This window comes from Haliotis cracherodii, unplaced genomic scaffold (genome assembly GCF_022045235.1).
Source record: "Haliotis cracherodii isolate W230 unplaced genomic scaffold, xgHalCrac1.p SCAF_16, whole genome shotgun sequence".
NCBI classification, from domain to species: Eukaryota; Metazoa; Mollusca; class Gastropoda; order Lepetellida; family Haliotidae; genus Haliotis; species Haliotis cracherodii.
The window spans coordinates 16788227-16811925 of NW_027266271.1; the positions used below are offsets into that span (position 1 = coordinate 16788227).

Here is a 23699-nt window from a genome sequence, read left to right on the forward strand (position 1 = left end):
ATTAGCTTCACAGACTAGACCCATGTGGGAAATAAAACATAGCTCTTTGTAGTGGCGAACAATTGTTCGTTCTTAATTTTCGTTTACCCTTCGTTTTATTCAGTAGCTGAACATGCTTGTTTTCTCAAACTGTTAATACTTTTTCACAGCTAGCTAATCTATAAACAAACTCGATTATGTTTTCCATGAACAGTTTCGAAATAAGGAAAAGAAGAACCAACCCAAAACAAATCGTATGTATCTCACTGAAAGCAAATAGATACCATGTAGCGTTTATTGTAAATCAAGAGAAATTAATGCACATATACTTCAAGGTAGACTAACACTTAGTAAATGAAAACATGTCTTTGAAAAAAAAAATTTCTTCGAAAGAACCTTTCCTCTTCTGATGTGGTATCAAGCAAACTAGACTTGGTTAGTTTGATCTAGACTTGCCTTGGCTTTTAGTAAAAGAAAATACCTATAAAACATAAATTCCACAGTCATGGTGCAGGACTAACTTCAAGGTATTCAAGGCTTTATTGATACCATGTCTTGGAGGCTGAAGCGGATGGTAATATATACATCGCATGGCCAGCAAACATCTACACGAGGTCGTAGATACACGGCATATATCAACACTATCATGCATCAGCATTATGCTTTATGTTAGAGATACCGTTATCAACCTGTGCACATATTCCAACAACTATTTTGTTAAAAGAATTACCGTATTCGATGTAATAAGCGCCCTGGGCGCTCTCAAAATTAGAAATAGGGAGCTCTTATTAGAATATTATTTTGGTGAAAAAAAACAGAGTTGAGATGAGATGGTAATGTGACTGTTACCCTTCTAGTGCCTCGCAGGCAGCTTAGGTTGTATACTCCCCTGGGAGCTGAGAATGAAAATCGAATGCACACTGATCCATTGACCGGGGTATGGAATGGCGCATCATAAATGGAATTATTATAATCAAATTTTTGGACGGACGGTCAGGCATACATACCAGTGGTTATTATATTGAGCAGCCTCACACATCGTCGGGCACAATGGTTTGTTTGGTTGGTTGTTTGTTTGTTTGTTGTTTAACGCAGCACTCAGCAATATTCCAGCTATATCACGGCGGTCTGTAAATAATCGAGTCTGGACCAGAAAATCCAGTGATTGTCATCATGAGCATCGATCCACGCATTTGGGATACGAACACATGCATCAACCAAGTCAGAGAGCCTGACCACCCGATCCCGTTAGTCCCCTCTTAAGACAAGCATAGTCGCCTTTTACGGCAAGCATGGGTTGCTGAAGACCTAGTCTACCCCGGATCTTCGCGGGATGGTACTCAAACAGACATCGAGCCTGACTGTCCAATCCATTTAGTCGCCCATTTACGACAGACAATAGTAATGTGGACCTATTCTTACCTGGTTCCCCAGACAGTATTAACTGGGTATCACAATAATACGTTTCTGTACTCATCCCTATGATGGGAATATAAAGCTTTAGTGTATACAATATTCATTTACAGATTTCTATAGAACATCACGTGTTGTTACTATAATACAATCTAATCTAGCTTTATACACGTCAATAATTGTAACATTATTTTCATATCGGAAACCACCGTCATATCTGCAAGGGAAAGATAATGACATGAAAAAAGACTGGTCATCCATTTCATAAAAAACTTTTGCTTGTTTGTTTGTTTGTTGTTTAACGCGGCACTCAGCAATATTCCAGCTATATGACGGCGGTCTGTAAATAATCGAGTCTGGACCAGACAATCCGGTGATTGATATCATGAGCATCGATCCACGCATTTGGAATCGATGACACGCATAAACCAAGTCAGCGAGTCTGACCACCCGATCCCGTTAGTCGCCTCTTACGACAAGCATAGTCGCCTTTTACGGCAAGCATGGGTTGCTGAAGACCTATTCTACCCCGGATCGTCACAGTGACTGGTCATTATTTACATAAAATGGACGTTTGTTTCAACTGACTCGAAACACTTTGGAAGTCGATGTACATAGTCTGCTACAGTTGTTATGTGAAGGTGTCAACATGACCATCACGAGTTGAACAACAGTTTCGTCGTATCACTGACCGGAAGCTCTCTGGAGAAGCTCCTTCTTCCAGACCTCCATCATTACCTCCTGGCCACTCACAAGCTCCATGGCAACTCTCCTGGGCCCATCATAAACCCCAAATATCGGCCAAAGTTCAGTACCAGAACTCATCTTGTCCAAATGTCCGCATCCCAAAATCTCCCGTTGGGTGTTGTCGATGTAGCATATTTTCATTTCATCAATGTCAATGAGAACTCCGTACTTTAGTTTGACCAGTGTGTCCCCATCATTGTCAAACACGTCATCTTTAAAGGCTAAAATATGTCCACTAACTGTAATATACATTTCAATGGTATCGCTATTGTCGCCGACGCTAATCAGGAGACTAGACGAGGATGGCTGGCCAATTAAATTGGCTGAACTGTCCATGACCTCCTCTCCACACAGGCCGACCTCCAGCACAAGGCTCCCTCCACCCAGTGGCTTGTCCAGTTCCACATCCGCCTCCACCTCCCAGTATACCAGGCCGCTAGAGGGCAGTGGGGAGGTGCTGCTGGTACCACTGTATTTCTTCCACATCGGCTGCCTACTCCGGCCCATGAATGACCAGTTTCTCCTGTTGATGAGGATCTGGTTATCGATGTGTACCACCTGCAGGTTAACCCTCTCTGAGTCAAACACCATATTTGGGCCTGCATGTGAGAAATACAGAAGAATTATTCGTTGACACTGTTTCATTGTTGCAAATAATATTCATCAAATATAAGTCCTCATCCTAAACGTACTTTAATGTTCATCTATAGTCAATGACATCTCACTTTGTTTCTTTGTTGTTTAACGCCGCACTCAGCAATATTCCAGCTATATGCCGGCGGTCTGTAAATAATCGAGTCTGGACCAGACAATCCAGTGATTGATATCATGGGCATCGATCCACGCATTTGGGACCGATGACATGCATCAACCAAGTCACCGAGCCTGACCACCTGATCCCGTTAGTCGCCTCTTACGACAAGCATAGTCACCTTTTACGGCAAGCATGGGTTGCTGAAGACCTATTCTACCCCGGCTCTTGACGGGTCCATCTCACTACTTCTTAGATGTTTTTAATATAGTTACAAATATCGAATAACCATGTATCTTGCATTCATTCCAGAATGGAATGGAATCACAAATGTGAAAATAAGTCCATCCTACAAATACATAGAGATGGATGGCTCCAGACTTATAACAAATGCTGTGTATCAGATGACATGGGAGTCCCAGTAGCACATATCTGCATCCGCCGTAGGGAGTTACCTGGTTGTGGGTTCGAATCAATCATACTTGGTTTGCTAGCACCATGCCAGTTCCAGTGGGTTTACAATTATTGAAAAGTCTACGACATACTTAACTTTGGGCTTTCTTCTCAAATTAATCAGACACGACAGGGTTTTACGCCGCTTTTAGCAATATTTCAGAAATGTCACGGGGGGAAACCAGAAATGGGCTTCACACATTGTACCCATGTGTAGAATCGAACCCGGATCTCAGGCGTGACGAGCGAACACTTTAACCACTAGACTACCCCGCCGGCCCGAAATACGGCTTTAAAACTACCTCATTGAACATATAACATCATAGATATTCTTACATTCGATAGCAATGGTACTGTCCTGGCTGCTCTCGAGCACATGCAGGCACGTGATGCCGTTGAGTGCTGAAAACAAAATGGTTGTCCACTGAATATCAAACCACTGGTTGAACGGGATTCTTTGCTGATTCAACCCAGTGTATCACTAGAACGGAAAATGGAGTTATCTTCTGAAAATCTTAATGATCAAATGTGTGGCATTATCTCCCTGTAAAATCATCGTGTTTTCGACAACCATATCATCCATCGTGCGACCTGTCTATGGCTATGCGCCATTGAGGGCTGGACAACAATTACCATAGTATTCTTTTCGTAGAAATAACATGAATGGGAACATTGTAACTATATTATGTGTTTGTTTGTTTGTTGTTTAACGCCGCACTCAGCAATATCCCGGCTATATGACAGCGGTCTGTAAATAGTCGAGTCTGGACCAGACAATCCTGTGATCAATATCATGAGCATCGATCCACGCAATTGGGATCGATGACATGCATCAAGTCAGCAAGCCTGACCACCCGTTCCCGTTAGTCGCCTCTTACTACAAACACAGTCGCTTTTTACGGCATGGATTGCTGAAGACCTATTCTACGTCGGATCTTCACGGGTATGTAACTGAGTCATCAAGTGTAAGGTGATGATAAATTTTATGCGTTTTTTTTAACCAAAATCCCCAAGGATTCCAAAATATATCATGTAATACCATCTATTAGAGAAAAGTAACAGAATATAGGCATAATAAAACGAAATCTATGCTAAAACAAAGATTTACGATTTCGGTTATATCATAGGATGTGTTTATGAATCAAAAACAAATACAGCCGAACCTCGTTGTGTCGAACTTGGATGTGTCGAATTCCCGGTTGTATCGAACTCATTTGGGAGTCCCAAGTATCCAAATTAAGCATTCTCCTGATATCTCGAACCCTGGAAAACTTGAACTTTTTCCAGGTCCCAACGAGTTCGACACAACGAGGTTCGACAGTAGTGATGATATCATGTGTATTAAAAGGTTAGCGTATCCTGTCCCACCGGTGGCACCCGTCACAATCACATGGAAAGGCAAACCACCTCAACAAACACGGCAACATATAGTACAGGCCAAATAGAGAATTGAAACAGACATCATTTTAGGTAACACATTTAAATTTGGTTGGTTTGTTGTTTAACGCTACACTCAATTTTACAGCTATATGACGGCGGTCTGTAAAACATTTGAGTCTGGACAACACAATCCAGTGATTGGCAGCATGAGCATCGATCCACGCAATTGGGACACGATGCCATGCGCCAACCAAGTCAGCGAGCCTGCATGACCAACATCTTAAATAATTACCTTTATTGTCTAAACTGACAATAGTCCTGCGCAATCGGCTTATTTCCCCCCTGAGCTGCTTCATGTCGCCTCTCAGTGCTTCTATTTGCTACAGAAAAACAACACTGTGACAATGTACATGTTAAAACATGAATAATTCGTCTTTTCCAACAAATCAAGAAGAAGTTCCGTATTTGTCAATACCCATTGAGTATATACTGGTCACGTTCACACTTTGTATTTGATATGATATTGTTACCTAACCGCTGACTTTCTCAAATACACTTGCCTATTAATTAGAACGTTATTCTGTCAATGGTCCATAAACCAAAAACATTGTATTCTCCACCCCGAAAACTTATCAGGCGAGGCTGAGTACAAAAATAATATAATCAGTCAAGTGTGTCATTTCCTAAGATCATGAAATATTATATATATGACCAGAAACAAGTTTTGTGAAAACATTTGCAAATGTACCTCTTCTGCGTCTTTCCTTTGTGTTTGAAGTTTTGCAATAGTTGACTTGAGTGTCCTCTCACAAACTGCAGAAAGACAAAGAAGAGTCAGTGTCATTCATCTTTGCCAGGCTGTGCTATATTAACACGCTGAATAAAGTAAATACCCGTTCATGATTAGAACATCAGCAAAGTCATACTGTGAGGAAATGGATTAATAAAAGTGATAAATCCCTTACTATAATCATAACAATCTCTCCAAGAGGCAGAGTCAATTGTACAATTCATGTTCCGCCAAAAAAGCTTGTTCTGTAATACCCAACGCCTCTAAGTAGGAAAGAAAGACCTTCAGCTTTTAGTCAAAATTCAGTCACCAAATGCACTGCTAACAAACATGACGAAAAAGCAAAAAGTATATGACTAATTTTTGTACTGTTAGTTTACCCTCAGTCAAATTCGGGGATTAGTTCCTGAACATGAACAAAGTACCAGGTTGTAAACAAATACCTGAATCAAGGGGGGTAAATTCATCCACTTGATCATCCTCTCTTATTGGAATCAAGAAGCTCCCAAAAGATGAAACTGACGACATCAAATCGCGCAGGCTCTGCTTTGAGAAGACAACAGACGACTCGAGTCTGTGAACGTTTGGAACTTCATCTCGTTCACAAGACTCACACGCCTGCGTGATGGAACTCTTCAGTTTGTGGAGGTGGGAAGGTGAGGCATAGAGGAGAGTCTTGTTGATGTAGTCAAGGAGTGACTGACAAATGGTCTCTGATGACTTCAGGACAGGACGTCGGCTGTCATTGATGTTCCTCATGGAGTCCAGAAGGTGATCCAACTCGACAAGCATCTCCTTCTCTCGCTGATCTAGCACAGTTCTCAAATCGGAGAAAGTGTGCTTCATGATTTCTCGAAGGGACGTAGCTTTTTGTTCAATAACTTTTTCTTGCTTATCGACGTTCATGTTTGCCATTGCTATGTTTTCCATCTTATCAGAAATGGATTTCCTGTGATTGCTCAGATGTTCCTTTTGATCTGCCAGGAATGTGTCGGCATGAGTGGTACAGTGGCCGACGTGGTCTTCGTAGAAACATTGGGGACATATGAAACAGTCGCAGTCGTTATCATAGATATCAAGTTGCTGACCGTGTTCCTCACACTCAGTTTGTGATCCTGTTCCTGTGACTGATAGATCGGATATGAGCTGCATCTTGTGGTGTCTGGCTGCTTTGACCTCTCTGTGAGACCTCTCGCAGTGTTCACAGAGGAAGTTGCCACACCCCTCACACCAACACACAGCCTGTTTCCCGTCCTCTTTATTGCTGCACAGAATGGATTCGGGGTGATGCTTGGCCGTCTCATGGAACACCTCCGCTAGGACGATCTCGTCCAGGGGAAAGTTCGTACCATCCCGGTCGTGACTTGCCATACAGGCAGAGCAAGTCAGAGTTGTTATTACTGTTGATTCAAGACAGTACTCGCATACAGGATGTAGACAGGGAAGCAGGTGTGGCTGTGGTCCTATGTACCTGAAGGCGGTTCTGCACACCACACACACGGGGAACAAATCCATTAGTGGACTATGCACTCGCCATGGAGCTGAATACGCAAATGAAGTTTAATTAGTGTGGCTTAATGTACATGTATCAATCATAAGAAATGCAATTATTCCCGGAGTAGAGTAGGTCTGCAGCAACCCATGCTTGCCGTAAAAAGGCGACTATGCTTGACGTAAGAGGCGACTAACGGGGTCGGGTGGTCAGGCTTGCTGACTTGGTTGATGTATGTCATCGTATGCCAATTGCGTGGATCGATGCCCATGATGCCAATCACTGGATTGTTTGGTCCTGACTATATTATTGACAGACCGCCGTCATATAGATGGAATATTGTTGAGTGCGGCGTTAAACAACAAGCAAACAAAACAAACATTCCCGCTTGTGACATCACTGTTGGTTTAGGTTGACCACTGGGTTGACCACTGGGATGACCACAACCCTGTATGGATCTGCACTGGGAATCAAGCATGCCCGTTTTGTCACAGCGTTTTTACTGCATATTTCATAAAAAAAACTCAACATCACTCAAACCAGGTCATGGTGACATTGAGCTTATACCAAAGTCACTCAAAGGGTGTTTCACATGAACATGTAACGTCAAAGACCTGCATTAATTACACGGAAGTCACTCAATGGGTTTTTCACATGAACATGTAACGTCAAAGACCTGCATTAATCACACGAAGGTCACTCAATGGGTTTTCACATGAACATGTAACGCCAAAGACCTGCATTAATTACACGGAAGTCACTCAATGGGTTTATCACATGAACATGTAACGTCAAAGACCTGCATTAATAACACGGAAGTCACTCAATGGGTTTATCACATGAACATGTAACGTCTAAGAGCTGCGTTAATTTTACGAAGGTCACTCAATGTGTTTATCACATGAACATGGAATGTCTAGACCTGCAGTAATACGGGCTTTCCTCCAACATAAAGTTCAAATGACGCGTTAAAACAGTTTTTGTAAATTTATTTTGAGGAAGAAATAGATTGCCGTCGTGTTGATGTTGTCACCGTGTTGATGCTGTTGGATCGTAAAACTATGGACACTTAATCTATATTTAAAACCAGTCGAGTCACGGTCTTGTGTTCGCTACACTCTCTCTTTATGGTCAGGCTTCCGTCACGAATCGGCAAATTCCGGCTGTGGTCGTTATCCAGTGTCTTCGCATTCATTGTTGGCCTATTAGTTACCCGTACATTTCATTCTCAAGCGGTTTAATCACACTCTTTTAACATGTATATATTTGATACATGTTGTCTCGTATGTTTGTGACCTTATTCGTGAATGGAAGATGTTTTAGTAACATTGATCTTCTCGCAGTAGAGGAATAATCTGATACTAAAAAAAAAAAGTACTCACGGAAATGAAAAAAAACTTTTTTCGACCTCAGATCTTAAATAAATGCAGTTAATATACAAAATATGTAAATATTCAAACAACTAAATTAGTACTAATTGGGCTGTGGCACCAATACAGCGTATCAAATGTTTTTATGCCTTTTTACACGTAAAAGTGTGTAGAAATGTGAATAAAACCGACTATTGTGAAACAGGGCATAACCAGGTGTAAGTAGATCAAGGTGACCTATGACACCTTGACGACAGGTGAGAACAGGTGCATAATGCCTATAGTCTCTTTCTGCTATGTCAATTTGGACTTAGTTTTATTTTTGAATGTTGAAAGTGCCGACAAATTACCTCCTGTAAAGTACATTTTGTATTGTTCACTGAGATCAAACTAACAAATCCAGACTAGTTCTTTTCGAGTTGTTTTGGTATTTCGTATTTACAGCTATGTAACACTTTGTGTCGATTTTTAAATTGAGAAAAACAGGGTTTTTTTCATTTCCGTGAGTACTTTGTTTTTTTTAGTAGATATTTCTCTTGTATTAATGGTTATTTTGGCCACCTCAGTAATTGTACATATTTGTTTGTAAATCATTAGTTGTACTGTTGGGTAGCTTATGTTCAGCGCTTTATCTTACTTTTTACATCTCGTATTGGTTTGATAGTTAATTAATGTGCTATTCGGCTTTTCCCTATGTTAGGAAACACACTTTGATTTTCTCAGTAGCTATTGGTTGGTTTGTTGGTTTGTTGTTTAACGCCGCACTCAGCAATATTCCAGCTAAATAATCGAGTCTGGACCAGACAATCCGGTGATTAATATCATGAGCATCGGTCCACGCAATTGGGACCGATGACATGCATCAACCAAGTCAGCGAGCCTGACCACCCGATCCCTTTAGTCGCCTCTTACGACAAACATAGTCGCTTTTTACGGCAAGCATGGGTTGCTGAAGACCTATTCTACCCCGCATCTTCATGGGTCTACTGGTTATAGCAATTCCCCAGCTGACTAGGACAGGTTGACCTCTCAGACGTCCGCGCACACGGGTTAAAACCCTTGTCAAAACCATGTGTCTTTACCGGCAGGCTCCGCTAGATCGTTGAGGGGTCTTCTTGCTACTGGTTGGTCAATCGAAACTCAGGTTTGGTTCGTAAGTAATTACGGGACTTACTCTGGTTGCATTGAGCTAAGCTTATTAGCTAGTTTTTTTTATACGCCGCTTCTTCTAGTAATCCGTTGATAACCAACTTTCCCATGATTGTATCGTTTAGGCCAAGAACCTATTAACCATCTGGAGTAAAGTTACTCCTTTGGTCAAGTACCTTTTAAATGATTGTGAGTCTAGATACTCCGTAGGTCAAGTACCTTGTATATTTTGGATGCTTAGTATTTGCTTGCCCAGTCAAAGTGAATAAGTGAGGCATTAGTCTAAAAGACAAGTTCGCTATTCAGACGTTTTTCATCTATTTTATGGTCCAAGAGACTTATTTTAGGGATAGGCCCTCTGTTTATATACAGTTGCTTAGCTAATCAGCTTGTATATTTGCTTTCATTTAATTCATCAGTGGGGGGGCACGGGTGGCCCAGTAGTATAAGGCGCCGCGATTCGCTGTGCAGAGTTGCGTCTCTTGGGCACGCCAGAAACCTGTGATTGTGGGTTCGAATCCCGGTTCACCCCAGTTATGTTTCTAGGTTTGTCAGCACCATACCCGTGCTCGTGGGTTTCACTGAAGTGGTAAACGTCTGAGACCTGCATCACTTCGGGCTTTCCTCACACATTAAGCTGACACGCCGTGATATAACTGGAATACTGTTAAAAGCGGCGTTAAACCCGACTCACTCGCTCACTAATTCATCAGTGATCATTGCCAGTGTAAATCGGGTCTTTGACGCTTAGTGTGACCCAGCGTTAGAAATTGGCACTAGTCCTGTAGTCCTTACCAAACAGCTCAATAGTAAAGGTATCCTAAGGACTAGTAGAAATTGGCCCATTTTAAGAGTTTTGCTATATGTTATCATTCAAAGGACTAGTGGACAAAAAAATTGTTAGTTTCTAACCCTGCTACTGTCGTCTATTGATACAATTATCTGCTTGTAATAAAGCTGTGAACCTTTTACCACGTTTTCATTATTGCTTTATTCTTATCCAATGACACCCTGGAGCACAGCTCCGCGTTCTTATTATCTATTGGTTGGTTGGTTTGTTGTTTTACGCCGCACTCATCATTGTTCCACCTATATGACGGCGGTCTGTAAACAATCGAGTCTGGACCAGACAATCCAGAGATTAAAATCATGCGCATCGATCCACACAATTGGGATCGATGACATGCATCAACCAAGTCAGCGAGCCATACCACCCGATCGCGTTAGTCGCCTCTTACGACAAGCATAGTCGCCTTTTCCGGCAAGCACGGGCATACAATATATATGGACTATGAGCCCATACCTGTGTTGTGTGATTATCGAGGGAGGGACGCTGTTCTCATAGTATGACGGCTATCGTGTTCAAAATAAGATAACAATTGTCAGAGCGACCAGGGACGAGTCCACTTTGAGAAGGGACTATGGGAATGTGTACAGAACATTTGTTTGTTGTTTAACACCGCACTCAGCAATATTCCACCTATATGACGGCGGTCTGTAAATAGTTGAGTCCTTTTCACCCCAATGGACTAGTCTACCCTTTTCCAAGAAATGAAACAATCACGTGTACATGTGTGTACGTGTTTCCTCGGTGAGGTGTCTAATCTCCTTGAAGTTTGTAGAGGGATGATAAGCCTACTGTGTTTTAATGCTTGAAAAATATCATTTTATCATTACATACAATTGGTCATATTTTAGCTGTATACTGATTTTCACTATTTCATTATTTACAGAGTATTCTTTAACACAAAACGTTTCTTGTTTTCTTCCTGTCAGGAGACATTTTTGGTTCGAAAACAGAAGAAAGTATTGATCTACAACTAGTCATAACGTCAGGAAACCAAATCGTGTCAGCACTTGCCAATGACAAGATATAAGTCCTAAACGTTTGACCAAGGACCTAGTCAATGAACATTCTCAAAACATTTAGTTTAATGGTATTTGTGAAAGGACGATATTTCTCACTGGAAGCTTAACCATGAAATGAAAACTTACCTGTGTGCTTTTACATGGTGTACTGTTATGTAAGAGTGGATCTCGTTGTGATCGTAAGGATCAGCTATTGTCAAGCAGACAAACACCCCCCTTGACAACGGCTTTGATTTGGACAGGAGGGGAATCCCCTGTAGTTCGGGGAAGTCTATCCCATTTCATTTCTTGGAATCGAAAGTGAAAGGAAAACTAACACTGTATGTGAATGAGTTGGGTTTAACGCCGCTTTTAACTGTATTCCAGTTATATCGTGTCAGCTTAATGTGGTAGGAAAGCCTGAAGTGATGCAGGTGTGAGACGTTTACCACTACGGTGTGACGTAATTCTGCACAGCGAATCGCGGCGCTTTAGACGACTTGGCCACCCGTGTCCCCTAACACTATATGTGTATCAGCCAGTAACATATACTTCACAAGCCAAGCATAACATCCACATTTGGGCGTAAATACTCTTCAGAGCTCAATACAAATTATACAACACGTGCCCTTGTGTTCCATTCAGTATCGTGTAGCCAGAACTATGAAGCACGCTGGGCGTAATGGAGTGTCCCTGATGTATTGCTGACAGTGCCAGCTGAGAGTTACTTCCCTTAAGACGATCAATGAAATCAATTCCATGAATAACACCAACAACGCTAGTAAACTATATACAGGCAATGTATTTGTGTTGCGTGACAATATCTCCGACGTTCATGTTGTCGGATCGGACGCTCTACCACTAGACCACAGAGGCTGTCATACCCGATAAAACGGGGCGTTGCTCACAGTGCAATATTCCAGCTATATGACGGCAGTCTGCAAATAATCGAGTCTGGACCATACAATCCAGTGATTGACACCATGAGCATTGATCCACGCAACTAAGCTCGATGATATGCAGCAACCAAGTCAGCGAGCCTGACCACCCGACCACCGCCTCTCAAGACAAGTTTTGGGTTGGACACTGTCGGGGATCGAACCACCGACCTTCCACACTCCGGGCAGACGCTCTATCCACGAGACCACAACGGTCGGTTGCTTTTGTATGAATATATAAATTAAATTTCACTGTTGAAAAATTGATAAGTGCTAGTTGTATATTAAAGAGTAGACAAGTGTACACACCATTAGTTATTCATTACTGTTCTTTGTTTTATTTCCGTCCGAGGGGGCACGGGTGGCCCAGTGGTCTAAGGCGCCGCGAACGAATCGCTGTGCAGAGTTGCGTCCCTCGAGTACGCCATAAACCTATGATTGTGGGTTCGAATCCCGGTTCGCCCCAATTATGTATCTAGGTTTGTCAGCACCATACCCGTGCTCGTGGGTTTCATCAAAGTGGTAAACATATGAGACCTGCATCACGTCGGGCTTTCCTCCCACATTAAGCACACTGATATAACTGGAATACTGTTAAAAGCGTGAAACCCAACTCACTCACTCACTCACTCACTATTTCCGTCCGATGTTTCATGCAACAATTTTATCGCCTCTAACTTTGTCAAACGACCCTAAGAGCTATATCGACCACAGCGTTAAGATGGTTTCAGTATTGTATTATACCAATCTCATTAAAATCAGATCTTTGTACTCGCTACCGCTAAACAAAGATGTGAGGACATCCCCTTAGGAGTCACGTCAGAACGACCTTTCATCTGACCAATCAGCGCGTCGCTTACCAGATCACGAAAGTGACCGTCGGAATGTGTATTCTAATCATGCAACCACGAAATATTTAACACGGGGTATTCCGAACGACAGTAACGGGTTTAATGATTATATCCATACAATCTAGATCATCTATAAGTCCAGAGTGTTCTTATCAGATTATTTTTTTTAATCGAGAATACGTCAAAATATGTGTCGAAGCGCAGTCACCAGTTTGTAACTAGTGTCGTAAAGCTCGAGAAAGCTGCCTTCTGATTGGCTAATGTCGATTTCTTGTCAGTCACTTCATTAGTCGGTCAAAATTCGCGAAAGGTCGTTCTGACGTGACCCGTAATGGGATGTCCTCAGATCTTTGTTTAGCGGTAGCGAGAACTAAGATATGATTTTAATGAGATTGATATTATACATATGTTTCTACGAATGGTCTGCTTTATAGAATAGTATATGTTTAACTACCTATATGTAAAGGAGAGCTAGAGACCATAACCCCGCTAATGTTTAAAAACATATGCAACTATAAAACATAAAGGACGACCACAACATAAGAGCACACCTTTATGGAACTGGGCAGCAGAGGGACACCTGTAATACAGTACATAAAAACATAAAGATGACAATAAAAACCAACAAGTTTCAAACAAAACTTGTTCTTTGATGGACTCGTCTACAAAATGTACAGAGAACAGTGAAACATGCTATAGTGTATTGGGTCCCGTTTCACAACGCGATCTTAGTCAGAACTCCCATATGTATGCATCAACATATGGATGGAGACTCCATGCGTACTACTACAGCCGTTTTGTGAAGCTGGCCCAGGTTACGTTGAAGAGTTGAGCTTTCAACCTCTTTCAGCCGACCACGCAGGGGTGACCGTACAGCGTATCCATGTTTGGAATAGAACTCAAGTTATCAGCAAACCATACGCTCATTTTACCACAAGGCTTCGGCAACACCACGGATACAGGTCAAGTGCTGACAAAACAAGACTCAGGACGACTCGGGAATTCGAACCCACACAATCTCATCAAAATCAGAACGTTTACTCCCAAGAGTCAAGATCTGATGACACCTCTATAGAAGGTCGCGTCTGGTCAACACTGAGCGAACGTCGACTGCCCGATCAAAATAATGAAAGATGCGTGTTTTCTTTAGCCATCCGATGTCAGCATTCTAAAACAATTTGGCCTCGATTCGGAAATGTCTATCTCTGCCAAAGGAGACACCAAAACACAAGTATACCCTCCATTGTGACCCCGGAATTTAGAAACCTCCACGTTGACTGTCTAACTCGAAACTTCACCTGTCGCGACTTCCTATTAACGCAGAGAAGCGTCATAACAGTGTAAGAGATCTGATTTAATGATTTTCAAAATTGATAAAGAAGAATGTTGTACCAAAGTTAAAATTATGTAACAGTTCTTCAATGCCCTAATGCCACAGGGGTGGTAGGGTAGCCTTGTGGTTAAGACCCTGGTTCGATTCCCAACATGTGTATAGCCCATTTCAGTTGTTCCCCTCGTGATATTGCTGGAATATTGGCGTAAAACAAAACTCACTCACTTAATGCCACATGTCTCCAGCAAATCGCGTTGTAGTCATTCCTGTATGTTACCATTTCAAAGTCAGGTAAATGGCTGTTGAGCTTCCCTGTGGTTGAGGTCAATGTCAGTACTTCGTTGGTTTGTATACACCATGTCCTCCATCACCTCGTTTGAAATCCCTGGACGACCAAAGTGAACCTGTGTTGGCTTACCCCAAGTTAATTGATTGACCAGTGTTAACTCATTTACCTCATACTTTGATTGCCCAAGGTTGCCCATACCTTCTGGGTGGGTACTGTGGTTAGCAGCCTCTACGTGTCTGTGTCCGTAAAGCAAATTAGTTTCATCAGAGACCATCGGTATATGGTCTCTGGTTTCATTTACTGATTCATCATGGAACCACCTGCTGCCTACGGGCCATCCACCCCACACATTGCTTCAGTCTCGGACATTGGGAGGGTTCGCACAAACTCCAGGTACAGAGAAGGCCTCATTTCATTAGCCGACTAAAAATAGGCCTTACGATTGGCCTTATGTGAGTGAGTGAGTTTGGTTAAACGCTGCTTCACAACACTATTCAAGTTATGTCACGGTTTGTCAGCTTAATGTGGTAGAAAAGCCGACCATTAGCTTCACAGACTAGATCCATGTGGCAAATAAAACATAGCTCTTTGTAGTGGCGAACAATTGTTCGTTCTTAATTTTCTTTTACCCTTCGTTTTATTCAATAGCTGAACATGCTTGTTTCCTCAAACTGTTAATACTTTTTCACAGCTAATCTATAAACAAACTCGATAATGTTTCCATGAACAGTTTCGAAATAAGGAAAAGAAGAACCAACCGAAAACAAATCGTATGTATCTCACTGAAAGCAAAGAGATACCATGTAGCGTTTATTGTAAATCAAGAGAAATTAATGTACATATACTTCAAGGTAGACTAACACTTAGTAAATGAAAACATGTCTTTGAAAAAAAAAAAAATTCTTCGAAAGAACCTTTCCTCTTCTGATGTGGAATCAAGCAAACTAGACTTGGTTAGTTTGATCTAGACTTACCTTGGCTTTTAGTAAAAGAAAATACCTATAAAACAAAAATTCCACAGTCATGGTGCAGGACTAACTTCAAGGTATTCAAGGCTTTATTGATACCATGTCTTGGAGGCTGAAGTGGATGGTAATATATACATCTACACGAGGTCGTAGATACACGGCATATATCAACACTCATGCATCAGCATTATGCTTTATGTTAGAGATACCGTTATCAACCTGTGCACATATACCAACTACTATTTTGTTAAAAGAAATTACCGCATTCGACGTAATTATATAATAAGCGCCCTGGGCGCTCTCAAAATAAGAAATTGGGGGTTCTTATTAGAATATTATTTTGGTGAAAAAAACAGAGTTGAAAGATAAATTTCGTGTTTTATGCTGACAGCCTGAAATGTTTATGTACGACAGATATATTTTTCCAGAATTTGATTCCCAATAATTAAGGGTGCATATAACACACGAGTGCGTATTATACGCGAATAAATAAGTCTTGTGTACATTGATCAATCGGAAGGGGTGTTAATTGGGATTGTTCATTAGCTAATATATTAGCAAATATCGCCGTGGGCGCTTATTAGCGTGGGGCGCTTATTACGTCGAATACGGTACAGAACCGCGTGGCCCGGGAATACACTAATTAGGAACTAAACCATAATGTGACGAACAAAGAGAGTGATTGATATTGTTTAACGCCACGGTTAGCAATATTTCAGCAATAGGTGAGGTGAGGTGAGGTGAGGTAAATTGGGGTTTAACGTCGCGTTCAAGATTATTGCACTTATATAGCGACGTTCATGCACGTTGCTTGTACTAATCCGGACTGATGTCGATTTATAGGGCTAGCCCACTGAGATACCATGCCGCAGTTTAAAATGAATACCCCACTCAGACACAGTATACTCCGAGCCGACCAGTCCTTGTTTTAGCCCCTTAATGCCGAGCGCCAGACAGGGTAACAACAAGTATAGTTGAATGGGTGGTCGTTTTCGGCAGCTCTGAGGGTGTGTGTCTAGGATCTTCGGCCCTGCCCCACACTGAAGCACGCGTGGTAAAGGCGGTGTCTCCTTTTGGCAAGTGACTGTTCGAGAGTGCCTTCACGGTAGGATGAGATGGTAATGTGACTGTTACCCTTCTAGTGCCTCGCAGGCAGCATGGGTTGTGTACTCCCCTGGGAGCTGAGAATGAAAATCGAATGCACACTGATCCATTGACCGGGGTATGGAATGGCGCATCATAAATGGAATTATTATAATCAAATTTTTGGACGGACGGTCAGGCATACATACCAGTGGTTATTATATTGAGCAGCCTCACACATCGTCGGGCACAATGGTTTGTTTGGTTGTTTGTTTGTTTGTTGTTTAACGCGGCACTCAGCAATATTCCAGCTATATGAAGGCGGTCTGTAAATAATCGAGTCTGGACCAGAAAATCCAGGGATTGACATCATGAGCATCGATCCACGCATTTGGGATACGAACACATGCATCAACCAAGTCAGAGAGCCTGACCACCCGATCCCGTTAGTCCCCTCTTAAGACAAGTATAGTCGCCTTTTACGGCAAGCATAGGTTGCTGAAGACCTACTCTACCCCGGATCTTCGCGGGATGGTACTCAAACAGACATCGAGCCTGACTGTCCAATCCATTTAGTCGCCCATTTACGACAGACAATAGTAATGTGGACCTATTCTTACCTGGTTCCCCAGACAGTATTAACTGGGTATCACAATAATACGTTTCTGTACTCATCCCTATGATGGGAATATAAAGCTTTAGTGTATACAATATTCATTTACAGATTTCTATAGAACATCACGTGTTGTTACTATAATACAATCTAATCTAGCTTTATACACGTCAATAATTGTAACATTATTTTCATATCGGAAACCACCGTCATATCTGCAAGGGAAAGATAATGACATGAAAAAAGACTGGTCATCCATTTCATAAAAAATTTTTGCTTGTTTGTTTGTTTGTTGTTTAACGCGGCACTCAGCAATATTCCAGCTATATGACGGCGGTCTGTAAATAATCGAGTCTGGACCAGACAATCCGGTGATTGATATCATGAGCATCGATCCACGCATTTGGAATCGATGACACGCATAAACCAAGTCAGCGAGTCTGACCACCCGATCCCGTTAGTCGCCTCTTACGTCAAGCATAGTCGCCTTTTACGGCAAGCATGGGTTGCTGAAGACCTATTCTACCCCGGATCGTCACAGTGACTGGTCATTATTTACATAAAATGGACGTTTGTTTCAACTGACTCGAAACACTTTGGAAGTCGATGTACATAGTCTGCTACAGTTGTTATGTGAAGGTGTCAACATGACCATCACGAGTTGAACAACAGTTTCGTCGTATCACTGACCGGAAGCTCTCTGGAGAAGCTCCTTCTTCCAGACCTCCATCATTACCTCCTGGCCACTCACAAGCTCCATGGCAACTCTCCTGGGCCCATCATAAACCCCAAATATCGGCCAAAGTTCAGTACCAGAACTCATCTTGTCCAAATGTCCGCATCCCAAAATCTCCCGTTGGGTGTTGTCGATGTAGCATATTTTCATTTCATCAATGTCAATGAGAACTCCGTACTTTAGTTTGACCAGTGTGTCCCCATCATTGTCAAACACGTCATCTTTAAAGGCTAAAATATGTCCACTAACTGTAATATACATTTCAATGGTATCGCTATTGTCGCCGACGCTAATCAGGAGACTAGACGAGGATGGCTGGCCAATTAAATTGGCTGAACTGTCCATGACCTCCTCTCCACACAGGCCGACCTCCAGCACAAGGCTCCCTCCACCCAGTGGCTTGTCCAGTTCCACATCCGCCTCCACCTCCCAGTATACCAGGCCGCTAGAGGGCAGTGGGGAGGTGCTGCTGGTACCACTGTATTTCTTCCACATCGGCTGCCTACTCCGGCCCATGAATGACCAGTTTCTCCTGTTGATGAGGATCTGGTTATCGATGTGTACCACCTGCAGGTTAACCCTCTCTGAGTCAAACACCATATTTGGGCCTGCATGTGAGAAATACAGAAGAATTATTCGTTGACACTGTTTCATTGTTGCAAATAATATTCATCAAATATAAGTCCTCATCCTAAACGTACTTTAATGTTCATCTATAGTCAATGACATCTCACTTTGTTTCTTTGTTGTTTAACGCCGCACTCAGCAATATTCCAGCTATATGCCGGCGGTCTGTAAATAATCGAGTCTGGACCAGACAATCCAGTGATTGATATCATGGGCATCGATCCACGCATTTGGGACCGACGACATGCATCAACCAAGTCACCGAGCCTGACCACCTGATCCCGTTAGTCGCCTCTTACGACAAGCATAGTCACCTTTTACGGCAAGCATGGGTTGCTGAAGACCTATTCTACCCCGGCTCTTGACGGGTCCATCTCACTACTTCTTAGATGTTTTTAATATAGTTACAAATATCGAATAACCATGTATCTTGCATTCATTCCAGAATGGAATGGAATCACAAATGTGAAAATAAGTCCATCCTACAAATACATAGAGATGGATGGCTCCAGACTTATAACAAATGCTGTGTATCAGATGACATGGGAGTCCCAGTAGCACATATCTGCATCCGCCGTAGGGAGTTACCTGGTTGTGGGTTCGAATCAATCATACTTGGTTTGCTAGCACCATGCCAGTTCCAGTGGGTTTACAATTATTGAAAAGTCTACGACATACTTAACTTTGGGCTTTCTTCTCAAATTAATCAGACACGACAGGGTTTTACGCCGCTTTTAGCAATATTTCAGAAATGTCACGGGGGGAAACCAGAAATGGGCTTCACACATTGTACCCATGTGTAGAATCGAACCCGGATCTCAGGCGTGACGAGCGAACACTTTAACCACTAGACTACCCCGCCGGCCCGAAATACGGCTTTAAAACTACCTCATTGAACATATAACATCATAGATATTCTTACATTCGATAGCAATGGTACTGTCCTGGCTGCTCTCGAGCACATGCAGGCACGTGATGCCGTTGAGTGCTGAAAACAAAATGGTTGTCCACTGAATATCAAACCACTGGTTGAACGGGATTCTTTGCTGATTCAACCCAGTGTATCACTAGAACGGAAAATGGAGTTATCTTCTGAAAATCTTAATGATCAAATGTGTGGCATTATCTCCCTGTAAAATCATCGTGTTTTCGACAACCATATCATCCATCGTGCGACCTGTCTATGGCTATGCGCCATTGAGGGCTGGACAACAATTACCATAGTATTCTTTTCGTAGAAATAACATGAATGGGAACATTGTAACTATATTATGTGTTTGTTTGTTTGTTGTTTAACGCCGCACTCAGCAATATCCCGGCTATATGACAGCGGTCTGTAAATAGTCGAGTCTGGACCAGACAATCCTGTGATCAATATCATGAGCATCGATCCACGCAATTGGGATCGATGACATGCATCAAGTCAGCAAGCCTGACCACCCGTTCCCGTTAGTCGCCTCTTACTACAAACACAGTCGCTTTTTACGGCATGGATTGCTGAAGACCTATTCTACGTCGGATCTTCACGGGTATGTAACTGAGTCATCAAGTGTAAGGTGATGATAAATTTTATGCGTTTTTTTTAACCAAAATCCCCAAGGATTCCAAAATATATCATGTAATACCATCTATTAGAGAAAAGTAACAGAATATAGGCATAATAAAACGAAATCTATGCTAAAACAAAGATTTACGATTTCGGTTATATCATAGGATGTGTTTATGAATCAAAAACAAATACAGCCGAACCTCGTTGTGTCGAACTTGGATGTGTCGAATTCCCGGTTGTATCGAACTCATTTGGGAGTCCCAAGTATCCAAATTAAGCATTCTCCTGATATCTCGAACCCTGGAAAACTTGAACTTTTTCCAGGTCCCAACGAGTTCGACACAACGAGGTTCGACAGTAGTGATGATATCATGTGTATTAAAAGGTTAGCGTATCCTGTCCCACCGGTGGCACCCGTCACAATCACATGGAAAGGCAAACCACCTCAACAAACACGGCAACATATAGTACAGGCCAAATAGAGAATTGAAACAGACATCATTTTAGGTAACACATTTAAATTTGGTTGGTTTGTTGTTTAACGCTACACTCAATTTTACAGCTATATGACGGCGGTCTGTAAAACATTTGAGTCTGGACAACACAATCCAGTGATTGGCAGCATGAGCATCGATCCACGCAATTGGGACACGATGCCATGCGCCAACCAAGTCAGCGAGCCTGCATGACCAACATCTTAAATAATTACCTTTATTGTCTAAACTGACAATAGTCCTGCGCAGTCGGCTTATTTCCCCCCTGAGCTGCTTCATGTCGCCTCTCAGTGCTTCTATTTGCTACAGAAAAACAACACTGTGACAATGTACATGTTAAAACATGAATAATTCGTCTTTTCCAACAAATCAAGAAGAAGTTCCGTATTTGTCAATACCCATTGAGTATATACTGGTCACGTTCACACTTTGTATTTGATATGATATTGTTACCTAACCGCTGACTTTCTCAAATACACTTGCCTATTAATTAGAACGTTATTCTGTCAATGGTCCATAAACCAAAAACATTGTATTCTCCACCCCGAAAACTTATCAGGCGAGGCTGAGTACTAACATAATATAATCAGTCAAGTGTGTCATTTCCTAAGATCATGAAATATTATATATATGACCAGAAACAAGTTTTGTGAAAACATTTGCAAATGTACCTCTTCTGCGTCTTTCCTTTGTGTTTGAAGTTTTGCAATAGTTGACTTGAGTGTCCTCTCACAAACTGCAGAAAGACAAAGAAGAGTCAGTGTCATTCATCTTTGCCAGGCTGTGCTATATTAACACGCTGAATAAAGTAAATACCCGTTCATGATTAGAACATCAGCAAAGTCATACTGTGAGGAAATGGATTAATAAAAGTGATAAATCCCTTACTATAATCATAACAATCTCTCCAAGAGGCAGAGTCAATTGTACAATTCATGTTCCGCCAAAAAAGCTTGTTCTGTAATACCCAACGCCTCTAAGTAGGAAAGAAAGACCTTCAGCTTTTAGTCAAAATTCAGTCACCAAATGCACTGCTAACAAACATGACGAAAAAGCAAAAAGTATATGACTAATTTTTGTACTGTTAGTTTACCCTCAGTCAAATTCGGGGATTAGTTCCTGAACATGAACAAAGTACCAGGTTGTAAACAAATACCTGAATCAAGGGGGGTAAATTCATCCACTTGATCATCCTCTCTTATAGGAATCAAGAAGCTCCCAAAAGATGAAACTGACGACATCAAATCGCGCAGGCTCTGCTTTGAGAAGACAACAGACGACTCGAGTCTGTGAACGTTTGGAACTTCATCTCGTTCACAAGACTCACACGCCTGCGTGATGGAACTCTTCAGTTTGTGGAGGTGGGAAGGTGAGGCATAGAGGAGAGTCTTGTTGATGTAGTCAAGGAGTGACTGACAAATGGTCTCTGATGACTTCAGGACAGGACGTCGGCTGTCATTGATGTTCCTCATGGAGTCCAGAAGGTGATCCAACTCGACAAGCATCTCCTTCTCTCGCTGATCTAGCACAGTTCTCAAATCGGAGAAAGTGTGCTTCATGATTTCTCGAAGGGACGTAGCTTTTTGTTCAATAACTTTTTCTTGCTTATCGACGTTCATGTTTGCCATTGCTATGTTTTCCATCTTATCAGAAATGGATTTCCTGTGATTGCTCAGATGTTCCTTTTGATCTGCCAGGAATGTGTCGGCATGAGTGGTACAGTGGCCGACGTGGTCTTCGTAGAAACATTGGGGACATATGAAACAGTCGCAGTCGTTATCATAGATATCAAGTTGCTGACCGTGTTCCTCACACTCAGTTTGTGATCCTGTTCCTGTGACTGATAGATCGGATATGAGCTGCATCTTGTGGTGTCTGGCTGCTTTGACCTCTCTGTGAGACCTCTCGCAGTGTTCACAGAGGAAGTTGCCACACCCCTCACACCAACACACAGCCTGTTTCCCGTCCTCTTTATTGCTGCACAGAATGGATTCGGGGTGATGCTTGGCCGTCTCATGGAACACCTCCGCTAGGACGATCTCGTCCAGGGGAAAGTTCGTACCATCCCGGTCGTGACTTGCCATACAGGCAGAGCAAGTCAGAGTTGTTATTACTGTTGATTCAAGACAGTACTCGCATACAGGATGTAGACAGGGAAGCAGGTGTGGCTGTGGTCCTATGTACCTGAAGGCGGTTCTGCACACCACACACACGGGGAACAAATCCATTAGTGGACTATGCACTCGCCATGGAGCTGAATACGCAAATGAAGTTTAATTAGTGTGGCTTAATGTACATGTATCAATCATAAGAAATGCAATTATTCCCGGAGTAGAGTAGGTCTGCAGCAACCCATGCTTGCCGTAAAAAGGCGACTATGCTTGACGTAAGAGGCGACTAACGGGGTCGGGTGGTCAGGCTTGCTGACTTGGTTGATGTATGTCATCGTATGCCAATTGCGTGGATCGATGCCCATGATGCCAATCACTGGATTGTTTGGTCCTGACTATATTATTGACAGACCGCCGTCATATAGATGGAATATTGTTGAGTGCGGCGTTAAACAACAAGCAAACAAAACAAACATTCCCGCTTGTGACATCACTGTTGGTTTAGGTTGACCACTGGGTTGACCACTGGGATGACCACAACCCTGTATGGATCTGCACTGGGAATCAAGCATGCCCGTTTTGTCACAGCGTTTTTACTGCATATTTCATAAAAAAAACTCAACATCACTCAAACCAGGTCATGGTGACATTGAGCTTATACCAAAGTCACTCAAAGGGTGTTTCACATGAACATGTAACGTCAAAGACCTGCATTAATTACACGGAAGTCACTCA

The 23699-nt window shown here is 42.3% G+C and overlaps 2 protein-coding genes across 2 annotated transcripts; both read right to left on the reverse strand.

Moving 5' to 3' along the window:
- Positions 1-318: 318 nt before the first annotated feature.
- LOC139463429 (transcription intermediary factor 1-alpha-like) lies at positions 319-11557 on the reverse strand. The gene is made up of 6 exons (XM_071244690.1): positions 11520-11557; positions 5957-7054; positions 5472-5536; positions 5016-5103; positions 3680-3745; positions 319-2738 (listed from the first exon to the last, which is right to left on the reverse strand). Exons 2-6 carry the CDS (start codon positions 7026-7028, stop codon positions 2077-2079), a joined length of 1953 nt encoding a protein of 650 aa, XP_071100791.1. The 5' UTR covers positions 7029-7054; positions 11520-11557; the 3' UTR covers positions 319-2076.
- Positions 11558-17927: 6370 nt separating this feature from the next.
- Positions 17928-23104, reverse strand: LOC139463430 (transcription intermediary factor 1-alpha-like). Its single transcript, XM_071244691.1, has 5 exons — positions 22010-23104; positions 21525-21589; positions 21069-21156; positions 19733-19798; positions 17928-18791 (listed from the first exon to the last, which is right to left on the reverse strand). The coding sequence occupies exons 1-5, from the start codon at positions 23079-23081 to the stop codon at positions 18130-18132; spliced, it is 1953 nt and encodes a 650-aa protein (XP_071100792.1). The 5' UTR covers positions 23082-23104; the 3' UTR covers positions 17928-18129.
- Between the last annotated feature and the right edge of the window lie 595 nt (positions 23105-23699).

Excerpts from the sequence above, each read along its gene's own strand:
- LOC139463429 (XM_071244690.1), bottom strand. The coding sequence starts at position 7,028 with ATGGATTTGTTCCCCGTGTGTGTGGTGTGCAGAACCGCCTTCAGGTAC. Across the intron at positions 5,537-5,956 it reads ATTTACCCCCCTTGATTCAG|TTTGTGAGAGGACACTCAAG; the intron begins GTATTTGTTTAC and ends GTCTTTCTGCAG. Across the intron at positions 2,739-3,679 it reads CAGTACCATTGCTATCGAAT|GCCCAAATATGGTGTTTGAC; the intron begins GTAAGAATATCT and ends TCTCACATGCAG.
- LOC139463430 (XM_071244691.1), bottom strand. The coding sequence starts at position 23,081 with ATGGATTTGTTCCCCGTGTGTGTGGTGTGCAGAACCGCCTTCAGGTAC. Across the intron at positions 21,157-21,524 it reads AAAGGAAAGACGCAGAAGAG|CAAATAGAAGCACTGAGAGG; the intron begins GTACATTTGCAA and ends GTTTTTCTGTAG. Across the intron at positions 18,792-19,732 it reads CAGTACCATTGCTATCGAAT|GCCCAAATATGGTGTTTGAC; the intron begins GTAAGAATATCT and ends TCTCACATGCAG.